Source organism: Tursiops truncatus, chromosome 10 (genome assembly GCF_011762595.2).
Source record: "Tursiops truncatus isolate mTurTru1 chromosome 10, mTurTru1.mat.Y, whole genome shotgun sequence".
Taxonomy (NCBI): domain Eukaryota; kingdom Metazoa; phylum Chordata; class Mammalia; order Artiodactyla; family Delphinidae; genus Tursiops; species Tursiops truncatus.
This window is the reverse complement of record NC_047043.1, coordinates 21351991-21372327: the sequence shown is the minus strand read 5'-3', so window position 1 is coordinate 21372327 and position 20337 is coordinate 21351991. Positions and strand designations below refer to the sequence as shown.

General features: G+C 43.8%; 1 protein-coding gene and 2 non-coding genes across 3 annotated transcripts; all 3 read left to right on the top strand.

Annotated features, from left to right (window-relative positions):
• The first annotated feature begins 986 nt into the window (after positions 1-986).
• Positions 987-1059, top strand: TRNAK-UUU (transfer RNA lysine (anticodon UUU)). Its single transcript has one exon. It is a non-coding gene; the product is annotated as a tRNA-Lys (tRNA).
• A 7381-nt stretch (positions 1060-8440) lies between these two features.
• LOC117313716 (POM121-like protein 2) lies at positions 8441-11495 on the top strand. The gene is given in 9 exon segments (XM_073810196.1): positions 8441-8746; positions 8748-8886; positions 8889-8977; positions 8979-9314; positions 9316-9891; positions 9893-10467; positions 10469-10725; positions 10728-10944; positions 10946-11495. Coding segments are annotated over 9 exon segments (3045 nt in total).
• A 6780-nt stretch (positions 11496-18275) lies between these two features.
• On the top strand, positions 18276-18349 carry TRNAT-AGU (transfer RNA threonine (anticodon AGU)). The gene has a single exon. It is a non-coding gene; the product is annotated as a tRNA-Thr (tRNA).
• The last annotated feature ends 1988 nt before the right edge of the window (positions 18350-20337 follow it).

Sequence of the window (20337 nt, the reverse complement as noted above, 5' to 3'; positions counted from 1 at the left end):
AAACCCAGAGATCGATGCATCGGAACCAACCTTGGCTGCAAGTTTTATAGCAACTCCATTGTTAAGCAGTATTCAAACAGTTGAACTAAATCTACTTCTAGATCTTACATCATATTTCGCCTTTCCTAAGGTATTTACCTTTCAAAAGTCACCTCTCAGAGGATCAGCCTGCCATAGAAGTGTGGCACGTAAGTCCCACGTTCTCACCTTTCATGGAAAAGTCTCGCCCTTCTGCTTGATAAATTAAGACATTTCTGATAAATTAAGACTCATTTGGCTGTGGCACAGTGCCCCGGGGTGTAAATATGCTCTCCTCTCGGAATCCCATCACGGGAACAATGGGAAGAACTGAATCCTTCAGTAGACGTAGTCTTGTACACGATTTCATGGAGGAGGGAGGAGGACAAATTCCACATTTATTTCCATTATGTGCTCCATTAAAGGGTGTTTAAATTATTATCTGTTTATCATCTCTGATTAATTATGTGCAAGTAGATGCAGATATAGCACAATCCACAAGAAGTATTTTTAATACAGATTTGGGTTCAAAAGAAAAACATCAGATTTCAATGTTTATACCTGGACTTGGTAGAGAGAAGCATCGTAGGAAAATCAAGAAGACACTAAATATAAAAAGATGTGGTATTGGAATAAAATTCTATGGGAGACACGGGCTGGAAATAACGAATTCAAGGAAATAAAAGATCAAAGGAAAATCTTTTACAGAAGTTTAACAAGGGCTTTCTCTTCTCTCTCTTTCTCAAGAGATGTTGGTAAGTATAAAATTACTATAGTTTTAAGATTCCTTTGATATAAGTTACTCTATCCTTCAGAAAAATTGAACCTTATGAAGAAGAATGTTACATGTCCACTGGAAAAAAATGTGAGGGGGAATATCGAATTTATCAAAATTCTGTTGGGGGTTAAGAATGCCTCCAAAGCAATTGAACCGTACAAAGGAGAGCTAATAAAAACCTGCACACAGAGCCTGGGTAGCTCAGTTGGTAGAGCATCAGACTTTTAATCTGAGGGTCCAGGGTTCAAGTCCCTGTCCAGGCACTATAGACCTCTGTTTCCTTGGGCCACTAGTACTTAAGCTTTTCTCCCACGGAAAATTTGGGTTAAACTTCGATGACTTTTACCAACCTACCGTGAGAAAAAGCCAAGAAATCAGCTACCTTCAGCCTTAACTAGTAGTTGAGGTTTGATATTCTGTTCCAAAAAAAAGATGATTTTAGCAGTTTTTAATAATAGAGACTTCCTGAGGAATGCAGTACAAAACCCTTACAGCACATGAAATATAAGAAGGCTATCTCTCTAGACTAGGGTGCTTTAGAAAAGGAACTGGAAACTATATTTGTTGGGTAAAGTATTCTCTGGGTCAGGACCTTTAGATTTTCAGTTCTTCATTCTCACAACTGACCTACTTGGCAGATGGGAAAGCCCTCCACTAAACCGTGATAATGTCATATTCTAATGATAAACCCAAAAGGTAGGGAGTTATTTCACAAATACTGCAGTATGATCTTTAGGTGAAATGCTCACCCTACCCAGAAATATTGGCATACTTTACCATACGTTTCTGCAATTTTGTCCTGTTGTGTGTTGGTGGTGCAATTTCTTGCTCAGTGGATTGTATTTCTCTTTAGAAATATACATTTCCCCCCTCCCTCTCTGTGGAAGGATTGTGCTTCCCATGCCATTTGAAGATTATGTGATGGTCTGCATAGAAAATGCTAAGGAACCTAAAAACAAACAAACAAACAAAATTCCTCCTAGAACTAATAAGTATGTTCAGCAAAGTCACAGAATACAAGATCAAAATAGAAAAATCAATTGTATTTCTATATACTAGCAATAAACATGTGAACACCAGAATTAAAATACAGTACTTTTTGTAAAAAAAGAAAAGAACACTTAGATGAAAATCTATCCAGACATGTGAACATGTACATGCTGGAAACAACAAAACTATAAAATTCTGATGAAATAAATCAAAGACCTAAATAAATGGAGAGAGATTCCGTGATTATAAAACTCAACATAGCTAAGATGTCAACTCTCCTGGAAATGATATAGAGGTTTAACATAATTTAACATAATTCCTATCAAGATCCAGGTAAGATTTTTTGTGGCTATAGACATGACTATTCTAAAATTTATATGGGAAGAAAAATGAGTTAGAATAACTAGAATTATTCTGAAAAGCAGGAATAAAGTGGAAGAAAATATTCTTATTATTTCAAGACTTATTATACAGCCACAGTAATAAAGAGTGTACATTTTTGGCAGAGGGATAGATATATGTCGATGAAACAGTATAGAGAACCCAGAAAACACCACATGCAAGTACATCTAAATTAATTCTTACAGAAGTGCAGAGGCAATTCAGTAGAGGAATAAAAGTCTTTTCACAAGATTGTGGTGGAACAATCCATAGGCAAAAAAAGCCAACTGCCGCCTAAACCTCACACTTTATTTAAAAAGTAACTGAAAATGGTTCATAAATTTTAAAATAAAACATAAAACTATAAAACTTTTAGAAAAAATGTGAGAAAATTTGGGGGACCTGGGGCTTGGTGGAGAGTTCCTAGACATAACACCAAACACACAATCCATAAAAGACAAATTTGACTGACTGGGTTTCATCAAAATTAAAAACGTTTGCTCTGCAAAGGACTCTGTTAAGCAAATTAAAAAAGCAAGCTACAGACTGGGAGAAAATATTTGTAAATCACATATCTGGCAAAGACATATCTAGAATATACAAAGACCTCTCACAACTCCACTTTAAAACAACACTCAATCCAATTAGAAAATGGTCAGAAAATATGAAAAGACTTTTCACCAAAAAGGATATACAAATGGGAAATAAGCACATGAAAAGATGTTCAATGTCACTAGTTATTTAGGAAATATATATTAAGACCATGGTGAGATATCACTACACACCTACTGCAAGAGATAGAATAACAAATGGTAACAACTGCCAAAGGTTGGTAAGAATACAGAGAAACTGGATCTGTTATACATTGCTCATAGGAATGTAGAATGGTGTAGCCACTCTGAAAAATAGTTTGTCAGTTTCTTAAAGGGCTAAACACACACTTACCATACAACTCAGCAATTCCACTCCTAGGCATTTATCCCAGAACAATGAAAACTTATATCCACACAAATCCCTGTGCATTATTACTTATAGGAGCTTTATTTGTAATAGCTCAAACCTGAAAACAACCAGAATGTTCCTTAATAGGTGAATAGGTTAAACAAGCTGTGATCCATCTATACTATGGAAGTATACATCCATACTCAACAGTAAAAAAAAAAAGAACTGTTGATACATGCAACCTTGATACATTATCTTTCCAACTTCATGTGAATTTATAACTATAAGTATAATTACTTCATGTGAATTTATAATTATTTATGATTATTTCATTGAAATAATATATTTATTATATAATATACACACTTCCTCTTCCTCATGGACTTGGCCATGTGACTTGATTTGACTAATGAAATGTCAGTGGAAATGTCCAGGCTGACATATCAGAGAAGTTAAGAACCATTATGTGGGGTTTAGGTAGAAGAGCCGTTGGTAATCAAATCACCTGGTTCATAGATAGGTGAGTTCTGTATGTTGCTGTGAGCTTTAAATGAACTGCTGTGACACAATCTCCCATTCAGATGTAACCCTGCAAGATAATGGTGAAAAGAAATCCTCCCAGTGGCTAGAGCTTTAGATGGTTCATTTGATGTTCCTCTTTACATGGAGAGAGAAGTGGCCTAAGATAAAGTTGTGTATGGGATCCTAGGCAAAAGGGAATGGTTGGCTGGAAGGTCAGGAATCTGAAAAGCGTAAGATTTGAAGATTAGAGACCAGAGGTGTGGAGAAATGCATGTGGATTGACTTGTGGGAATTGTCAAAATGTTGAGGATCTTTTATCATATATTAATACCTTCCAGATAAAATCTACTTCAGAACAGCCACTGAACAATTAGCTGCACAGATCAACTCATCCAGTAGATGTCATCACCCTCAGGCATCAATAACAGGAATTTCATATTTTAAAATATTATTAAAAGATTGAAGGAAGGTTTTTTACCTTCTTTTTTTTTCTTTTCCTTCTCCATGTGGGGCTGAAGTTTGGTGAGTCATGTCTCCGGTATCTCAAATGATCCCAGATACTTTAAGGTTGAAATTTCCAGTATACAAACATCTAACTGATGCTAGAGAGCCATAAACGACAGCTAGCCAGAGTAAATGCTGAATGAATGCGGTAACATTGCAACCAGTGCACTGTGACAACACAGCAAAGGCAGGTGAGGATTATTCATCCTAGAAGAAATGTTAGGAGAACTTAATAGACAAATCGTTTGAAGTAGTCATGGAAAATGGAGAGCAGACTGCATTTGTCCAAAACCTCTGGATCCATTGATCCCAACATTTGAACAAAAGCTTGAAGGAAGCCAGGGAGTAAATCTTATAGATATCTGAGGTAAGAATTCTCTACACAGAGGATTCTCTACACAGAGGATTCTCTACACAGAGGATTCTCTACACAGAAGATTCTCTACAGCATCAGAACAATATGTTGGACACGATAAAATAGAGGAATAAAAGCAAAATATTCTCTAAGAGGTGAGGACAAATACCTACTTAGTCACACAGGCAAGAATCCTTCAGCAGATGAGGAGGAAAAGAATCCACATCACAACTGTGGAATAGAGGTGGGAAAAAAATGGAATCAGAGAGGACTGTTTAGAATAAGTGTGATTTCCCTTCACTAACTGCAGGAAAAATCACAGATGGGGCATGTGGAGTGTAGTCTCTGGGAGAGTTAACATTGTGTCCTGTTTGATACCAAAAAAAAGCTGATGGCCTTAGAACAATTTCCTTAATTCTTTGACCACTGTGGAACGGTCACTGTCTTTCACATCTTCCTTATCTGACTCTAAAAGGAAGAGACATTTTGAATACCATTATATAAGTGACAGTGTTTTTCAAATCACTCAGAAGTGAATGGGTGTAAAATCAATGTAAAAAAAAAAAGTCATGAATGGTATTTTAATAAATGAAATAGAAGATATAGGAATAGAAATAGGAAATATCAGAATAAACCCGTGCAGTAAAATACTGTTTGGTAGAGTTTGGTCTCTCTGTCTTTCCAAATATCTATCATCTATCTATAGCTATATCGATATTGGTATAGATGATAGAGATAGATTCAGATAGTTATCTCTCTCATATATATATATAAATCTCTCTCTCATATGTATAAATGTATATATATATATACATATACATACATTTGTTTGCATATTGTACTGAGTTGTGACTTAAAATGTATTTCGACACTGAGTTGCAGTCAGAAAAGTTTTGAAAAAAGACTTTCTTGAGAGGGTATAATTTGAAGATGGCAGCATCTCCTTGAGATGACAAATATCTGGGGGTGGGGTGTCGGGGTAAGAGCCCCAAAGGAATAATGGAGTTTCGCTTTCCTTGGCTGGGGTAGCTGCATAGCTGGGCTCAGGTGAGCCTAGCTGCAGACCCGAGGAGCTGCATAGCTGGGCTCAGTGCGCGTGACTGCGGACCCGAGGAGGGTCCTCTGCTGGTGCGAGCTGCTAAGCTCGCCACTCCACCATCGCTCCTTAAGTTTTATTGTGGACGGGGACATGGAGTACAAGGAGAAAAAACAAACGAACAAAACAAAGAAAAACACACTAGCATACAAGCCTCGGCCTAGCCATGTGACTGAAGGAACACTCTGCGCTCACTGTCCAAAAGCTTCCAGTACTAAAGAGAAAAGATTTACAACCTTCCAGACGGACCCCTTCTAGCGTCATCGCAGAGGCAGCCGCAAATGAGAGCTGTGTTCGGGAACTTCCCAAAGGTTCTGCTCTCTAATATAAGCCTCGGGAAAAGGAAGGTCCTATCTTATTATAAAATGTATTTGTTTGTTTAGTCCAAACGGCCCCAAACGAGATACAGTCGAAATTGTGACCCCCGTGTAATAATTTGAGAAACAACCTGGGTGAACTCTATTTCAGGCGCACCGTACTGAAAATCTTGCGCCCTTGCGAGCAAGCAAAATGCCTCTCTTTTATTCAAAGTGTCATCTATAAGATTTTTCGACAGGTAACAGAGGAGACGGTTAACACGTTTCCTTTCCGGTGGCAGCAGAGTTGGCTCCACGACTTCCGATCTTCTCCCCGATAAGGGTTCACCCAGAGTTTTGCTCCGCGGGCTCTTCCTCCGCTCCGAGAGGCTAGCGGCTCGAGGGAGTGGGGAGGAGTGCTGGGGAGGGGGTTCAATGACGAGCTTTGGGCACTCTTGGGCAGGTTGGAAAACTGCAGACCCGAAGGTGATGACCCGAGGTCATCTGGTTGCGGAAGAGCTGATCTACGTGCCTCGAGAGAGAGGGGCGACAGAAAGAAAGGAAATCAGAAAGAAAGGAAATCGAAAAAAATGTTCAGCGCAGAAACGGTGACATAATCATTGAAGGGAATAACAGTGGCTTCTGTCAGGGGCTAAGCAGAGTGGCGAAGCGGTAGCGTGCGGGGCCCACAACTCCAGCGGTCGATAGATCGAAACCATCCTCTTCTAGAGAGTTTTTCCATCCCTTGCTATTAAAACTTTACTCCAACTCGGCTACAATCACGCATAAACACCGAATCAATTCCTACCTCTTCCATGTTCAACCAGTTAACATTCACGAGTTTGAGAATCCTCTAGTTTGGCTTCTTGCTTCCCAACTTACTTTGAAATCCCACCATTCTCTCACTAGGCAATTCCAAAACCCTTCTAGCTATCTGAAGTGACACACTGCCCCGAATTGTAAAATTCCTTCCATCCCTGGTGTCCAGTAGAGGAGCAATGGAAATATTCCTTCAGCGGAGGCGGTCTTATATCAATATATTGTATGCGACCTCTTGGAGAAAGAGGTGATAAATTCCGTATTTACTTCTGTTACAACTTCCAGTAAAGGCCCTTTCAACTTTGTTATCTACTTACGATGTTTTCATTGATTGCATTCTATTAGTAAATGCAAATATAAATGAAACCAAAAGAATTAATTATAACAGATTTGTGGTTCTGTCACATATCAAAATTTCAGATTTCAGTGTTTATACCTATATTTGGTGCAGACTAGTATAGTAGGACGATCGAATAAAGACTTTAAGCGTAAGCATACATTATATTGGCATGAAATTCTGTGGAAATACAAATTCAAGGAGAAAGAGATCGGTGAAGTGGGAGATGTCTGGACCCATTTTTGGACAGTGTGGGTTTTGAATGGAGCTCGTTCTCCGAGTTCCTTAACTTAACAAACTTAAAATGACCTTTCTTGAAAGAATCGTATTCAATCCGTGCCATTTTTATTGTTATTGGAAGGAATGGTGTTAGAAATCTTAAAACGTTATTCGTTTTTCAATTTCTCAGAATGTTAGTGCCCTAGTTCACTCAGGCTAAGCCTGAATATTCAGCCGCAAATTAAATCTCCCACTTCTTTGCTCCCCTCCTGGAGCTCCGACCCCACCGGGCTGTGTGAGGATCGCGATTGGAGAGGGTGGCCGGGGCGGGGGGGCGTGGCTGAGCGAGGGACAAAGCCGGGTTCCTGCGGAGGCGCTCAGGCTCTTGGTCGGTAGACAAGAAATCCCTTTGGCCCCCTCCGGAGCCTCGCGAGCCCGCCAGAGTGCCATCGTACCCGCATACTCAAAGTGCGAACAATCGAGGGCGACACACATTCAGCCTCGGGGAGGCGGATGGAAAAGGAAGGAAGGAAAAGGTAAAGGCAAAGGAAAGGAAGAAGGGCGGGAATCGCCAAGCAGCAAATCCGGCCTCCGTTATTCCCCGCTGCTGGCGCCACGAACGCCGTCTGGGCTGCCCAGGTCCACGCGCCCGGGTCTCCGGTCCCGCGCTCCCGCCAGCGCCCCGCCCCTCGCCCCCAACCTCCACCCACTCACCCTGAGGGGATCGGACTGCCCTCCCTACTCCGACTCCGGGGACGGGCGGGCGGACTCGGTGCAGGGCCGGGAGCCGGAGTCTGGAGACCCAGCGCCTGCTCGACTCTAGCTCTGGGACTCTAGCTCTGGGACTCCAGCCGCGCGCGTCCTCTCCAATCCCTCTCCTCGTGCCGCGCGCTGCAACCCGGAGAGGAGAGAAGAGAGGCCAGAGCGCCCAGCTTAGGCCTCAAACTAGCAGAGCAGGCTACGGGGGCTGCTGAGGTCCCGCGTGTCCTCTGTTTCCACCGGCCGCTCACTTTCGGATGCAGGACCTGGAGGGTGAGGAGCTCCCCGAGACCCTTTCACTTTCCTCGCGCAGGGATCCCAACCGACACCGGAAAACTTCGACTGCGGCTGAGTCACCAGGCGTCAGAAACCTCGGGAGCCCAAACCCGAAGTCAAAGTCACCGACCCCGCCTCACTGCTCCACATGGGCACTTACGTGGGCAAGCTGGGACTCTGGCCGTCACTCCCAGCAGGGGGGCGCACAGACTTGTCGGAGAGGCCCTTGAACCGCCGGCCAGCTCAGCCCCTTCATCAGGTCCCCCGGGTTCAGCACGTCCATCGTGCCCACCCTGCCCCTCGGCACAGACCTGCGAGGAGCCTGCCGAACTGGGATCCTACCAGTCCCAACGCGTGCGTGGTCAATGAGGCTTGGAGGCCCTTTCCCATGAACAGGTCCCGGAATTCCATCATGGGGCCTCTTCCCTCAGACTGGTGGGAAAGTTACTTCAAGGGGGAGTATCTGGTCTCTTCGGCACCCCAGGGCAACAAGGAGCCCGGTGACCATGAGGCTCCCTCCTCGTGAGCGGACAGCGCCCCCCTCCACTGCCCCAGCAGAGGTAATGAACTCTGCAGGGGTCTCACCTTCTGAGAAGCCCCAGACCCATGTGCGAAGGAGACAGTGCTGAGGGCCCTCGGAGAGTGCAAGAAGGGGAAAGTGAGGTGGGAAGAATCACTTGTTCCATGAGAGCTTGGACAGTAAGAGAAGGATTCCAGAGACCAGACCATCTGCGTTTAAGCCTCTGACGAAAAATGGAGTCCTCACTTCTTTTGTGCCCAGGCCTGGGCCTCTGAAGAGAAGCCTCGACTGCTGGGGCTCAGATCACAGCTTGCATAACAGGCCCAGCTGCTCCTCCATGGACTCCTTGGCCAGCACACACACAGGTGGCCCCCTTGGCTCCCAAAGAAATGCTATTACAAGCTCTTACAGCTCTTCTAGAGATTTCTCTGAGGCTTGGAAGAGTATTCCCAGTACATAACTCCAGGTACCAGAGTGGCCAATGAAAAGGAAAGAACATTGGTCATCCGTCTCACTCTCCAGCCCCACTGGTATCAGATGAGTCCCCAGAAACATCTGGCAGCTCTGGGCAGCAAAATCAGATTCCCCTGCTTCTGTCAAACCCCGGGATCCAGTTGTCCCTGACTCCGCCTCCTCAGCTCAGTTATGCGGTCCCCGAAGACCTGGCCTCAGGGAAGAAAGCTGGGCTCCAACGGAGCAACAAAGCCAGAGAAGATACGACTGAGGTCACCACAGACTCTGTCCCTGACACTTGGTCTGCTATTCAGCCTCCCCTGTCCCAGGGCACTGATCCTCAGCTGGAAAGCTTACATAAAATGCAGAAGTCTCCAAGTCCACTGGCCTTCCCACAACCTACTGGAGAGGTAATCAGTGTGGCCCACTCGCCTCTGAAGACAGCGAGCCTGCTGGCCTCACATGGGTGCTCCCAGTCAGAGCCCCTTTCAGGCACCTCTTCAGACTCAAAACCCACCACTACTTTCATCCTTCTGACCCTTGTTTCTCCCACAGCACCAGTCACTGAGACCACGTGGCCACTTCAACCTCTCAGGCTGCCATACCCCGAGACTCCCCTGCCATTACCCTGCAGCACCCACTATGCAAAGCACTTCGTTTGGATTGATGAGCAGCCCAGCCCCCCATCTTCCTGCATCTGCACCTCCTGTTGCAACTTCTGCTGACCGCATGTCAAAACCCATCATGGGGCTCCCCGCCAATAGTGAGACAGGAGGCTCCTCATATTCCAGAATTTCAAGCACAGCTGCAGCATCTTCACCTCTGGGTATCTCAACTCCCACCTTCAAGCCTATCTTTGGCAGCATAAGACCACTTAAAACTATGCCCGTGAGAGCTCCTTTCTCTTTCAAGCAGACCACTCCTCCACCTACTCCTGCTTCTACCCGTCTCTTCCATGGCCTGGTCAAGGCTACCTCTGTAGTCATGTCCACCACCTCAGCCAGCACATCCAAAGGCTCCTTTAAGCCGCCTTTGGAATTTGGTGTAGTGAATGTTACCAGTACCATGGGCCGCACTTGCTCCAGTCCTTCCACTTGCCCCCCTTTCCCTCTCGGGGCTGCCTGTGCCTTCAGGGCCAGCTTCTCCCCAGATGCAGGATCCACTTTCCCACTGAGCCAGCGTCCAACCATTCCTACTGTGCACAGTCACCATCTTTAGCCAGGTTCTTCCCAGTGCTGTCCAGATATCCCCTACCAGGAGCACTGCCGATTTTAGCGCTGTGGGTGGCCCTCCGGCAGCTTCAGCCCTAGTAACCACCAGCCAGCCTGCATCGTCATCCAGGATCTCCAGTTCGACGTCAGCATTCACAATTCCCTTGGAGTCAAGCTCAAGGCCACCTTCCCCACTAACCCTGGGAGCCACTCCCCAACCTGCATTTGGGGCTGCATATATGCAGAAGCAAGAAGCCCCCAGCCAGCCCTTGGCCCAAGCTTCTGTAGCTCTCCCATTTTTGGAAACTCAACAGTGGCCTCCTCAACCCCAACACCGACCCCAGCCCAGCCATCCTTCAGCGGTACCACGCAGTCAGCCTCTGGGGGTTTGGCACCACCAGCCTCCACCTTTCACATCCCTGCCAGCTTCCGGCCGGCCTTTGACAGCACTCCAGTAGGTTCCCTTTTGGTCTAATACGAATGGTTTGGGAGTTGTCACCCCAAGCCACCAGACTGGGGCTTGTGGCTCAGTGTTTGGCAGCACATCCCCACGACCATTTGACTTTGGGGGATTAGTGAGCCCTGTGGACTGTGAGGAGACTGGGCTCAGCGTCACTGCCCCAGACGCGAGCTCCAGCTCCGGAGCACTCAGCCCTGGAGCAGTGCCGAGTGGGAGCACTAACATCATCACACCCTTGGGGAAAGGCTGGGGCCCAGGCAGCCAGGGCCGGACCAGCCAGGGCACACCTTTGGCCCTGGGGAAGGCCAGCATTTCTGCAAGAGAAACTATGTTTGGGGACCCCTCCATGGCCCCCTTTGCTCAGAGCACCCCTGTCACTGGATCAGTTAAGGCAGGCAGCAGCCTTGGCTTTGGGATGCCCTCTCCACCGCCCCAGGGCTCTGTTGGGAGAAGATCTTTCAGACTGTCAGCCCCTTTGTTTCCCATTGGTGCAAAATCAAAAACCCCAAAGAATGGGGAGCAAGGGCATTCCCGAAGGCATCATGCCCACAAGAAATAATTTGTTTTCCTTGCCACTCATACTCTGATTTGGACCTCAGCATAGTAAAGTGCCTCAGTCACTTTTAATTCTCTACAGCGAAAATACCCCAGTTCTAAGGTGAGAGGTTTGCACATTCACCTTGTGGTCCTAATCTACATTCTACAGGAAAATGAAGGGCTAAAATATCTAGTGGTAATAGCAGAATGAAAGTGAGTGGAACCAAAGCTTTGGAATTGAACGGAGGAGCCTTGCCACTCCTTTCTGTGTCAGGGGTGAGCTCAGTCAGGACACTGCCTCCTGCTTTTTTCTCCGGGAACAGACGTGCCAGGGAGGCTAAAAGTACAACCCATATTCTCTTGCATCTTTGGGAGGAGGAATAGATTCTCTCTAAATCTTAGCCTGCTTTTATTTGGCTCAAAGAAGTGGTTCCTTTATCTGGTCCCCTAGGGAGGCCGATTCCTCATTTCTTGCTATTTTGCTCCTCAGTTGGCTCTTGGAGAAGATTTTTTTTAGCTTAATTTATATATTTTGGAGAAGCTTTTAATGCAATTTGACCGTGAAGCCAACTTTTCCTTGAGGATCAATGGTCTACCCATGAGAGCATCCATGGGAAGGCCAGGGGAGGAAAAACAGAGTGGTGCCACCTTGCTTCTTTTCTTTACACCATAGGTCATAATTCCTCCATAATTACGAATGAGAAATGCTCAAGTAGGGAACCAAAGCTTCTACTTTTCTTTTAATTTGTACCTTATAAAATCACCCTCTACCTCACATCTCTCCCAGATAGGGTGGGTAGGGCAGGAAGACTCTTGGGCCTGAGAACAAAGGGAGAAAGGGAGGAAGAGCAGATACCGAAGCTGACCTCTGTACTGTAACCAATGGGAGGTCTATGAGTAGCTACGACATATTCCATCCTGATGGAAAAAAAGAAAAGGCAAGAATGATTCCCTGAATGCATCTATCTCCTGTTGTACGGATACCCTGGAAGAGACCTAACTGGAAAAATAAGCAATCTTAAGTTGGTTGATAAAATAAAAATAAATTGTTGAAATGAGTTTATGATACAGGAATTGCTATAAAACTCATATCTATTCAGAGGCAGAAGGATATTAAGAAACTTGCCCAAGCTCAACCAGTCAGTAAAGGTTAGATTTGGGATTTCAACCCTATTGGCTCCAAAGTGTGTGTTCGCTTCTCCCTCACTACAGCAAATCACCAAAGTCAGAACCCTAACCCAGGTATATAGGACTCTAAATATCCATGCTGTTTCTACTTTGAAAGGCATTCCACAGCCCAAGATTGCCATCTTACAGTGGGGGGGGGGGGCAAGAGGAAAAGCATTAGACAATTCCTACAGCTCTTTACATGATAATTTAACATTTATACAGTGATGACTGTATACCTTGTATCGTGCTTTGCACCAGCCATTCAGAGGTGAAGGAAAACTTCTGCTTTGGAGATTACAATTTAGTGGGGAGACTGGTAAGTAAGCCAGTGATTCCATAACAAGCGACAGGTACTAAGGGAATGGAAGCAGGGCAGAAGGTCATCTTATCTAAGTCTTGAAACTTGAATTCTGTTTTACGGTGTGTGTTCTCCAGTTCTAGCAACTGGAGAAGGGTATTTCAGGCCAAAGACAAAACACGTGCACAGGAGGGTCTGGAAGACAGAACGCATCTATCTGGGTAACTTTCAAGGAGTCAGACATGGTTTGGGAGAAGAAGGGGCAGATCATGGGTATGTTTATAAACCATATCGTGCAGTGTGCACAGGGTTCCAAATACAATGGAGAGTCATGGAAAGATTTTAAGTAGGAAAGAGACAAGCTTGGGTTTAGATTGCTCTAGCTGTCATGTGAGGGAGGAGTCAAACGGGGACAGGCTGGAGGCTTGGAAATGTGTGGGAGGCTGCGGAGACACCAACAAAGATGAAAGATACAATACATTCAAGCTAGGTAATTAATTACCTGGTTAACAGGGATTGTTAACCAGGTAGTTAACAGTGGGCGTGGGGAGGCAGTAGAGAGAGGAGGGATTAAGAAGCAGGACTTGGTGACCGACTGCACCGTGTGGGCGGAGGAGATGGGCAGAATAAGGGTAAGGGGGAGTTCCAGAAGACCGACCCTTAGCCATTTGACTTGGAGGATGGAAAATGTAATTTTGGCAGAATACATGGAATGTTTATAGACTTGAGTGTGAAATGACTATGGAATATGAAGGAAATATTTGTCATATTCAATCATTCATTCACTCAAAAAATACTGGGCATCTGATACTGGTTACTAGGCACTCTTCTAATATTTGGGATGTTCTCAGTGACATAAAATTCCTGTTCTTCTGGAGTTTATGTTCTAGTAGGGGGTGTGATTAAAAAATAAACAATAAACATAATAGGAAATAACTCCCATGTGAAAGAGATTGCAAACGGCCTGGCAAAAATATAGAGCAGGGTAGGTGGGTTAAGATGGCGCTACAGTTTCATCTGAGCTCTTATGAGAGGTTGACATCTGAGCAAAGACTTGAATTCACTGACAGACCCAGCCATGCCAGAGTATGAGGGAAGAGGATTCCAGGCAAAGTGAAAACCTGATGGAAGTCCCCAGGAGTGAGATGTGGAACAAGCAGAGGCTTTGGGACAAATAAATGACATGACTTGACTCACTGTTAGGATTGTTCTGGCTGCTGGCTGAGCTGGGACGGTAGAGGAGTGAAAGCGGGGAGACTGGGAGGAGGGTTCTGCGGGAATCCACTGGGATTCAATGGTGGCCCAGACGAGGATGCTTACAATGCAAGTGGTGAGAAGTGGTCAGATATATATATAAATATATATATATATTTAACCGATTTGCTCTTAAAGGGGTTGTGAGGTGTGAGATGAAGAGAGGAATCCGGGATAAAGCAAAGGTTTTTGGTTAGAGCAAATGAATGTATGGAGTGTCTGGTGAGGGCTAGGGAAAGATTGGAGCGTTGTCAATGTACCTTAGAATATCGAAATCTTGGGAAAAGGTGAGATTCCTTACGGGGAGGGTATAGAATATGAAAAAGAGGGCTAAATTCGTCGCTTTAGAACGGCAGGAAGTTAATGAACTTTTCAAGTGCAGTTGGTACAAGTAGAAAAACTCTTCAAAAAATAAAAAAAACTGCTTCATCTCATACAATTAAAAAAATGAATTCCAGATGGATTAAGGACTCTGATAGTATGAAATAAAATTATTTTAAAAATAATTTATCTTTATAAATTATTTTAAATAGGTAGGAGGAAGGAAGCCTCCCTCGGCGACTTTGATTTTTGGGGGGGGCTCAGAGTCGTCAGTTGGAGAGAGGTCCCCAAGAAGTAGAGTTCAATCAGGCCAAATGTTGTGTTCTCTTATTCTTTTTCCTAACTCCGAGATGGGGGAGAATGAAATAGGAAGAATGTGGAGATTTAAAAAATTAACCTTACTTTTCGGTTGTTTCAGTTCTCTGTGTTCCCTTTCCTTCTCCTCCCTCCCCGCCTCCCCCCGCCCCATCCCTCCGGACCCCCGGACCCCCGCCCCGAGAATTTGAAGAAACCATTTTGTTTCCCTTGTATTGAATTGCCTACAGAGAAACAGGCTACCGGTTAACTCAGTTGGTTAGAGCGTGGTGCTAATAACAGCAAGATCGTGGGTTCGATCCCCGTACAGGCCAATTTGTATGACGACGCTTACCTCTTACACTTCTACACAGATGAGAGTTCTTCCAGTCTCAGGTCCACTGCGATATCACAATTAATGTCAGGGAGACAGACGAACCTCCCGCTGAGAACTTAAAAACTTTAAACACACATCTTTGATTTACCCCAAGGTTGAAGTCCTCCTTTGAATCCCATCTACAGGGTGAAAGGATAGTAGTCAGTGACTAGCAAGGGAAATAGAGCCGCTATGGGTATATTAATTTTCCACTGGGTAACTGATTCTTGCAAAGAAACTGACCCTACCGGATTATTTTCGTCCTAAAATAAACTGGGAAACCATCCACACTTTCTACACTTCCACACTCGGGTCTTAACTAGTTCAGCGAAAGGTGAAACAAGATTTTTTTAATATGATGTGTGAAAAAAATATTTATTAATATCAACACAGTAGGAAAGAAACAGCTTTGCCAATTGTCTCTTTATAACAGGGAAAGAGCTCCCAATGACCAAAGCTGGAACAGTTTGAACAACAGATGGTGTGGTTTTGGATTATAATCCAAAGTATAAAAATACATATTCATGAGTCCATACTGATATAAATAAATCAATCAATGAATACAGGAGAAGGGAAACATTTTCCTTACAGAAGCATTCCAACTAATATAAGTAAATACTCCCCCCACCCCCCCCCAGGAGATGAAGCTTAATCCCCTCCCTTCCGGAATATGGGCCATACTGAGTGACTAATATCTAAATAGTACAGTAGGAAGTAGAAGAAAAATAGGAACTTCACAAGGGAGAAAAATGGCAAACACTACCTTAAAAATGATCAAGGTTGGCATCACCAATGGTAAGCTGTGCTCCTATCATGTACCATCCGATATGATGCGATGGGACAAGTACTTTATCTTTGTGGTCTCCCACAAAAACCTATAACCCCAAACCAATCATGCAAAAAACATCAGACAAACCCAGATTGGAAAACAGTCAAGTATGCTACAGAAATACTTCATCAACACTGAGAAACTGTCACAGACTAGAGGAGGCTGAATACAATGTAGGATCCTGGAAACAAAAGGGACATTAGTGTAAAACCTGGTGTGATATAGTCAAAGTCAGGAGTTTAGTTATTAGTAAAGTACCCACGTTGGCTTCTTAGTTTAAACAAAGGTACCATGATAATGGAAGAAGCTAATATTAAGGGAAACTAGGTAATGGGTATAAGGCAATTCTCTGTATTGTCCTTGCAACTTTCCTAAAATTATTCCAAAATAAAAATTTAATTTTAAAAATTACAATAAGAAACATGTCTCTTTGCCACCACTGAAATCAGTGTTGAGGCAAATGCCTGGTTGACAGTACTTCCATGACAGGTCGTTGTTCAAGGCTGAAGGAATGTGATATTGATGTCTTATTTTGGTGAGGGACATGGCAGAGATATTTATATGGTTATCTGTGCTAGATGACGTATACTTGTCCTGCCAAATACTCTCCTAGAGTCCCATTCGCACACTGAAGTGCAAACCAGACCAATGAGATTTGTCTTTAGCGTGTAAAAGACATCTGAAATGGAGCCATCAGGTTTATGTTGAACTTGAAGTTCGGTGGGTTTCTCTCAAAAAGTTTCACCTCACACCCAAAGGGTTTTCTTTCCTATCTTGGGCCTAAAATATTTCCATTTGGGCCAATAAACAACTGAACCACTTCTCTTTGTTACATCCTGCCCCACAAAACTGGGTTTATCTATCACACCAAGGTCCCATCATAGAATCCAAGTTTTTCAGAAAGAACAGTGGCCAGTTCAATGTTCTTTGGTGGGTTTTTCACAGAGCTCAGACTTCTCCCAGGTAGTATTAATCATGCCCTCTTTTTTGTTCTTAAAGACTTCATAGATTACTTTAATGCTGGGTGGATTTGTGTGTGTGTGTCTGTGTGTGTGTGTGTTTTAAGTTTTAGGCATCTCTGATGTGCATAAATGCAGGTGGTTCCTAACTTAACTTAGTCTTCCCATTAATACACATAATACCTGATACTTAAAATACAATAGGAGAGGTGTATTGCATTGGGCAGAAAATTTTAAATCTTACAGATTTGATTACAACGAAAGAGTTCTTCAAATAGAAATGAGTGAAAAGTGTGACCTACCTTTACAGAAGTACTCAAGCTGTTGAAATAAACAACAAAAGGAAACAAATTGCAAGAGATACAGGCAGTTTCCTTACACTGTTCTCTGTCAGCTCAGGAAGCAATGCTGTGTACCTGGCCTAGATATAACACGCCTGTAGAAGTCTTATAGATTGAGGCTAGTCATAACCCACACCATCTGCCAGCACTCCCCAAAGAATTTGAGTAAATGAAAACAGGAAATAGAGATTTTACATTATTTTCCCAAGGTCCCAAATATAATGACAGGTTTGGGACAAAGAACCAATGGAGCCTGACATCACAGTTTGTGCTCTTAAGCATCATTCCATACTGCCTCTCATTCTCAAAGGGCAGGACAACTCTCTGATACTTATGCATTGATTGTTGATTTCAGGAACTAGGACCAGTTAAGAACTTTATGACATTTTTAAGTAAGACATGTCTACCTAAGTTTTATATTGTCTATATCTCTGTGTCAAACATCGTTCTTAACATGTATACATTTGCTGAATTCTTACCTTCGTTTTTCCATTTGCATGCCTTTACCTGCCACATAGCTCCAAAATCAAGATTGGGAAGCACGTTTCTCTTTTGTAAGACATGCTTTTTCACAGTAAGAGTAGCAAATGGTGTGGTGAAGTCCTTCAACGTGCTCCAGTTCATGTTATGTTTCAAGACCGATAAGCACCATCATTTCCCCATTGCAGATTTGAAACTGAGAAATATCTCCTATAACGAAGTTGTAAAAGCTCCTAGAGGTGAAATGGTTTGGCTGCCTATTTCAAGGGTCCAGAGGCTCAGAAAGTTTTTCTTGTCTTGGCACAGCATGTAAACTTCTGTGCATATTTCAGGCGAGAGAAAGTAAAAGAACTTGATAGAAATTCTGAGAAGTAGTCCCGAGACTCTATCATTAATCAAAAATTCTTGAGAAATGCATTGGTGAAACAGGAAAGTGACATCTCCTTCAAAAACTATAAGAATTAGCTTCGTGCCATAGTTGGCTCCGTGGCTTAGTTGGTGAAAGCGCCTGTCTAGTAAACAGGAGATCCTGGGTTCGAATCCCAGTGGGGCCTAAGGTGGCTGTGTTTTAAACATGGCAAACAAAAATTGGAATTAACTGCAGTTGACATGCCTTCAAGTCCTAGGAGGAGATAGGGACAGCATTAGTCCCCTTGCTTAAAAAATAAATATAATATCAACAACTCTCCCAAGAGCGTTAGTTGCCCTGAAATCATGAGATGAAAATTAGAATTGCCTAGAGTGCGTCTTGGTCTTTCCTTTACCTTTTAGATCAGGTGTCAGACATTGCCAGTTCGGTTTTGTGTGATCTCTTCAATTATTTTTGCCTCCTAGAACTTTTAGCACAATGGAGATGTTTGTTTCTCTTGACTGATTCATTGCATGGTCAACCTCTCCCCTCAGATCCCCCCAATTTTGCGCCAGATAGCTTTTTGGCACATTGAATAGCGCCTTAGAGCCATGCTTCTCAAAATTTTGTGAGCATATGAATGACCTGGTATGGTCCATTACAATGAGGGTTTTAGATGACTACATCTGCAACAGGGCCTGAAAGTCACCACTTCTACAGTCTCCCAGATGAGTGACGTCTACACTACTGTTACGTGGACCATCCAGTGTGGGGCAAGGCTACTGAATTAGTGATCTAGTTTCGACGGGTGTGCTTTCAAGTTCTGCACTTACATATGTTTACAGCTATTTTCCACACCCATTATTTAGTCTGGAGTTGTTTTTACCCATTTGCCTTTAGTCAAATCTAATCCAAAACCAATAAAAGAACAAGGGAAAAGTTCTAATATAAATTAGAGTAGTGTAAATCAAGTAGTGTTATAACCGTTTCCTCTTTTCTTTTTAGTTTATTTTTACTGGAGTATAGCTGCTTTACAATGTTGTGTCTGTTTCCGCTGTACAGCAAAGTGAATCAGTTATACGTACACATATATCCCCTCTTTTTTTTAGATTTCCTTCCCGTTGAGGTCACCACAAGCACTGAGTAGAGTTCCCTGTGCTATGTGGTGGTTACCTCTTTTACACATAGCCGTGTATATATGTCAATCCCAATCTCCCAATTCATCTCACTCCCCCTTCCCCCCTTGGTTTCCATAACTTTGTTCCCTACATCTTTGTCTCTATTTCTGCCTTGCAGATAAGTTCATCTGTACCAGAAAATGAATGACCATTTATCTCTGTGGTTTCATTTGGCAACTTTAAAAATAATTAACTGATTTCGTGCAATCTTATTATAATACTCAGTGCATGTGCCCTTTGCTACCTCAGGCTTGCATACTTTTTCAGGACATCTGGTAGGGTCAGGACTGGCCACGTTGGGGGCCACTCATTGACTGCTTTACAGTAAACTTCTAATCAAAGTACTGGAAAATAATAAATCATCATTTTTGCTGCCAAGTCCATATCAGGGAAAAAGCGGACTCCAATCTTGCTAACTGGGAAATACTGTCTCACTTCTCTGTTTCCTGCAACCTTGGGACCAATCCAAGTTTGAGTTGCTGAGAACAGGAGTTTTCAGCTTGGCTCTTGGTCAGACGTGCTGATGCAGAGCTGTCCTATCACGAAATTCTCACCGAGAATTCGAGGAAAGACCATGGTTTTGCTGCTGAGCACCTCCCTGATCCTTGAGGTAAAAGCTGGGAAGTGGACAAATACAGTGACGAAGGTCAGGTGAAGTGAGGAGAAAAATAAAGTATAGTCTAGTACGTCAGCTGTTGCACAGATTGACGTCGCTCAGAGCGCAGGCGTTCCAGGCCAGTGTGAGTGACACTGGATAAGAAGTTGACTGACGACTCCCACCTCAACCTACTCGGCACAGAGTCCGGTCCCATGAATTCCCAAACACTACTCCTTTTGTCACTCCCTCCTGGGGCACAGCCCACTCCGCCCCTGCTCAGCAGTCTCCTCCGGACAAGCATGCCCTCTCGGAAGTCTGGGGGTCTTCGGGGCTCTGTGTGTTATGTCCTGGGTCCAACGGTGAGCAAGAGACATGGAAATGAAAGTCACAGGGTACTGTCGGGTAGTTCCTTGTAAT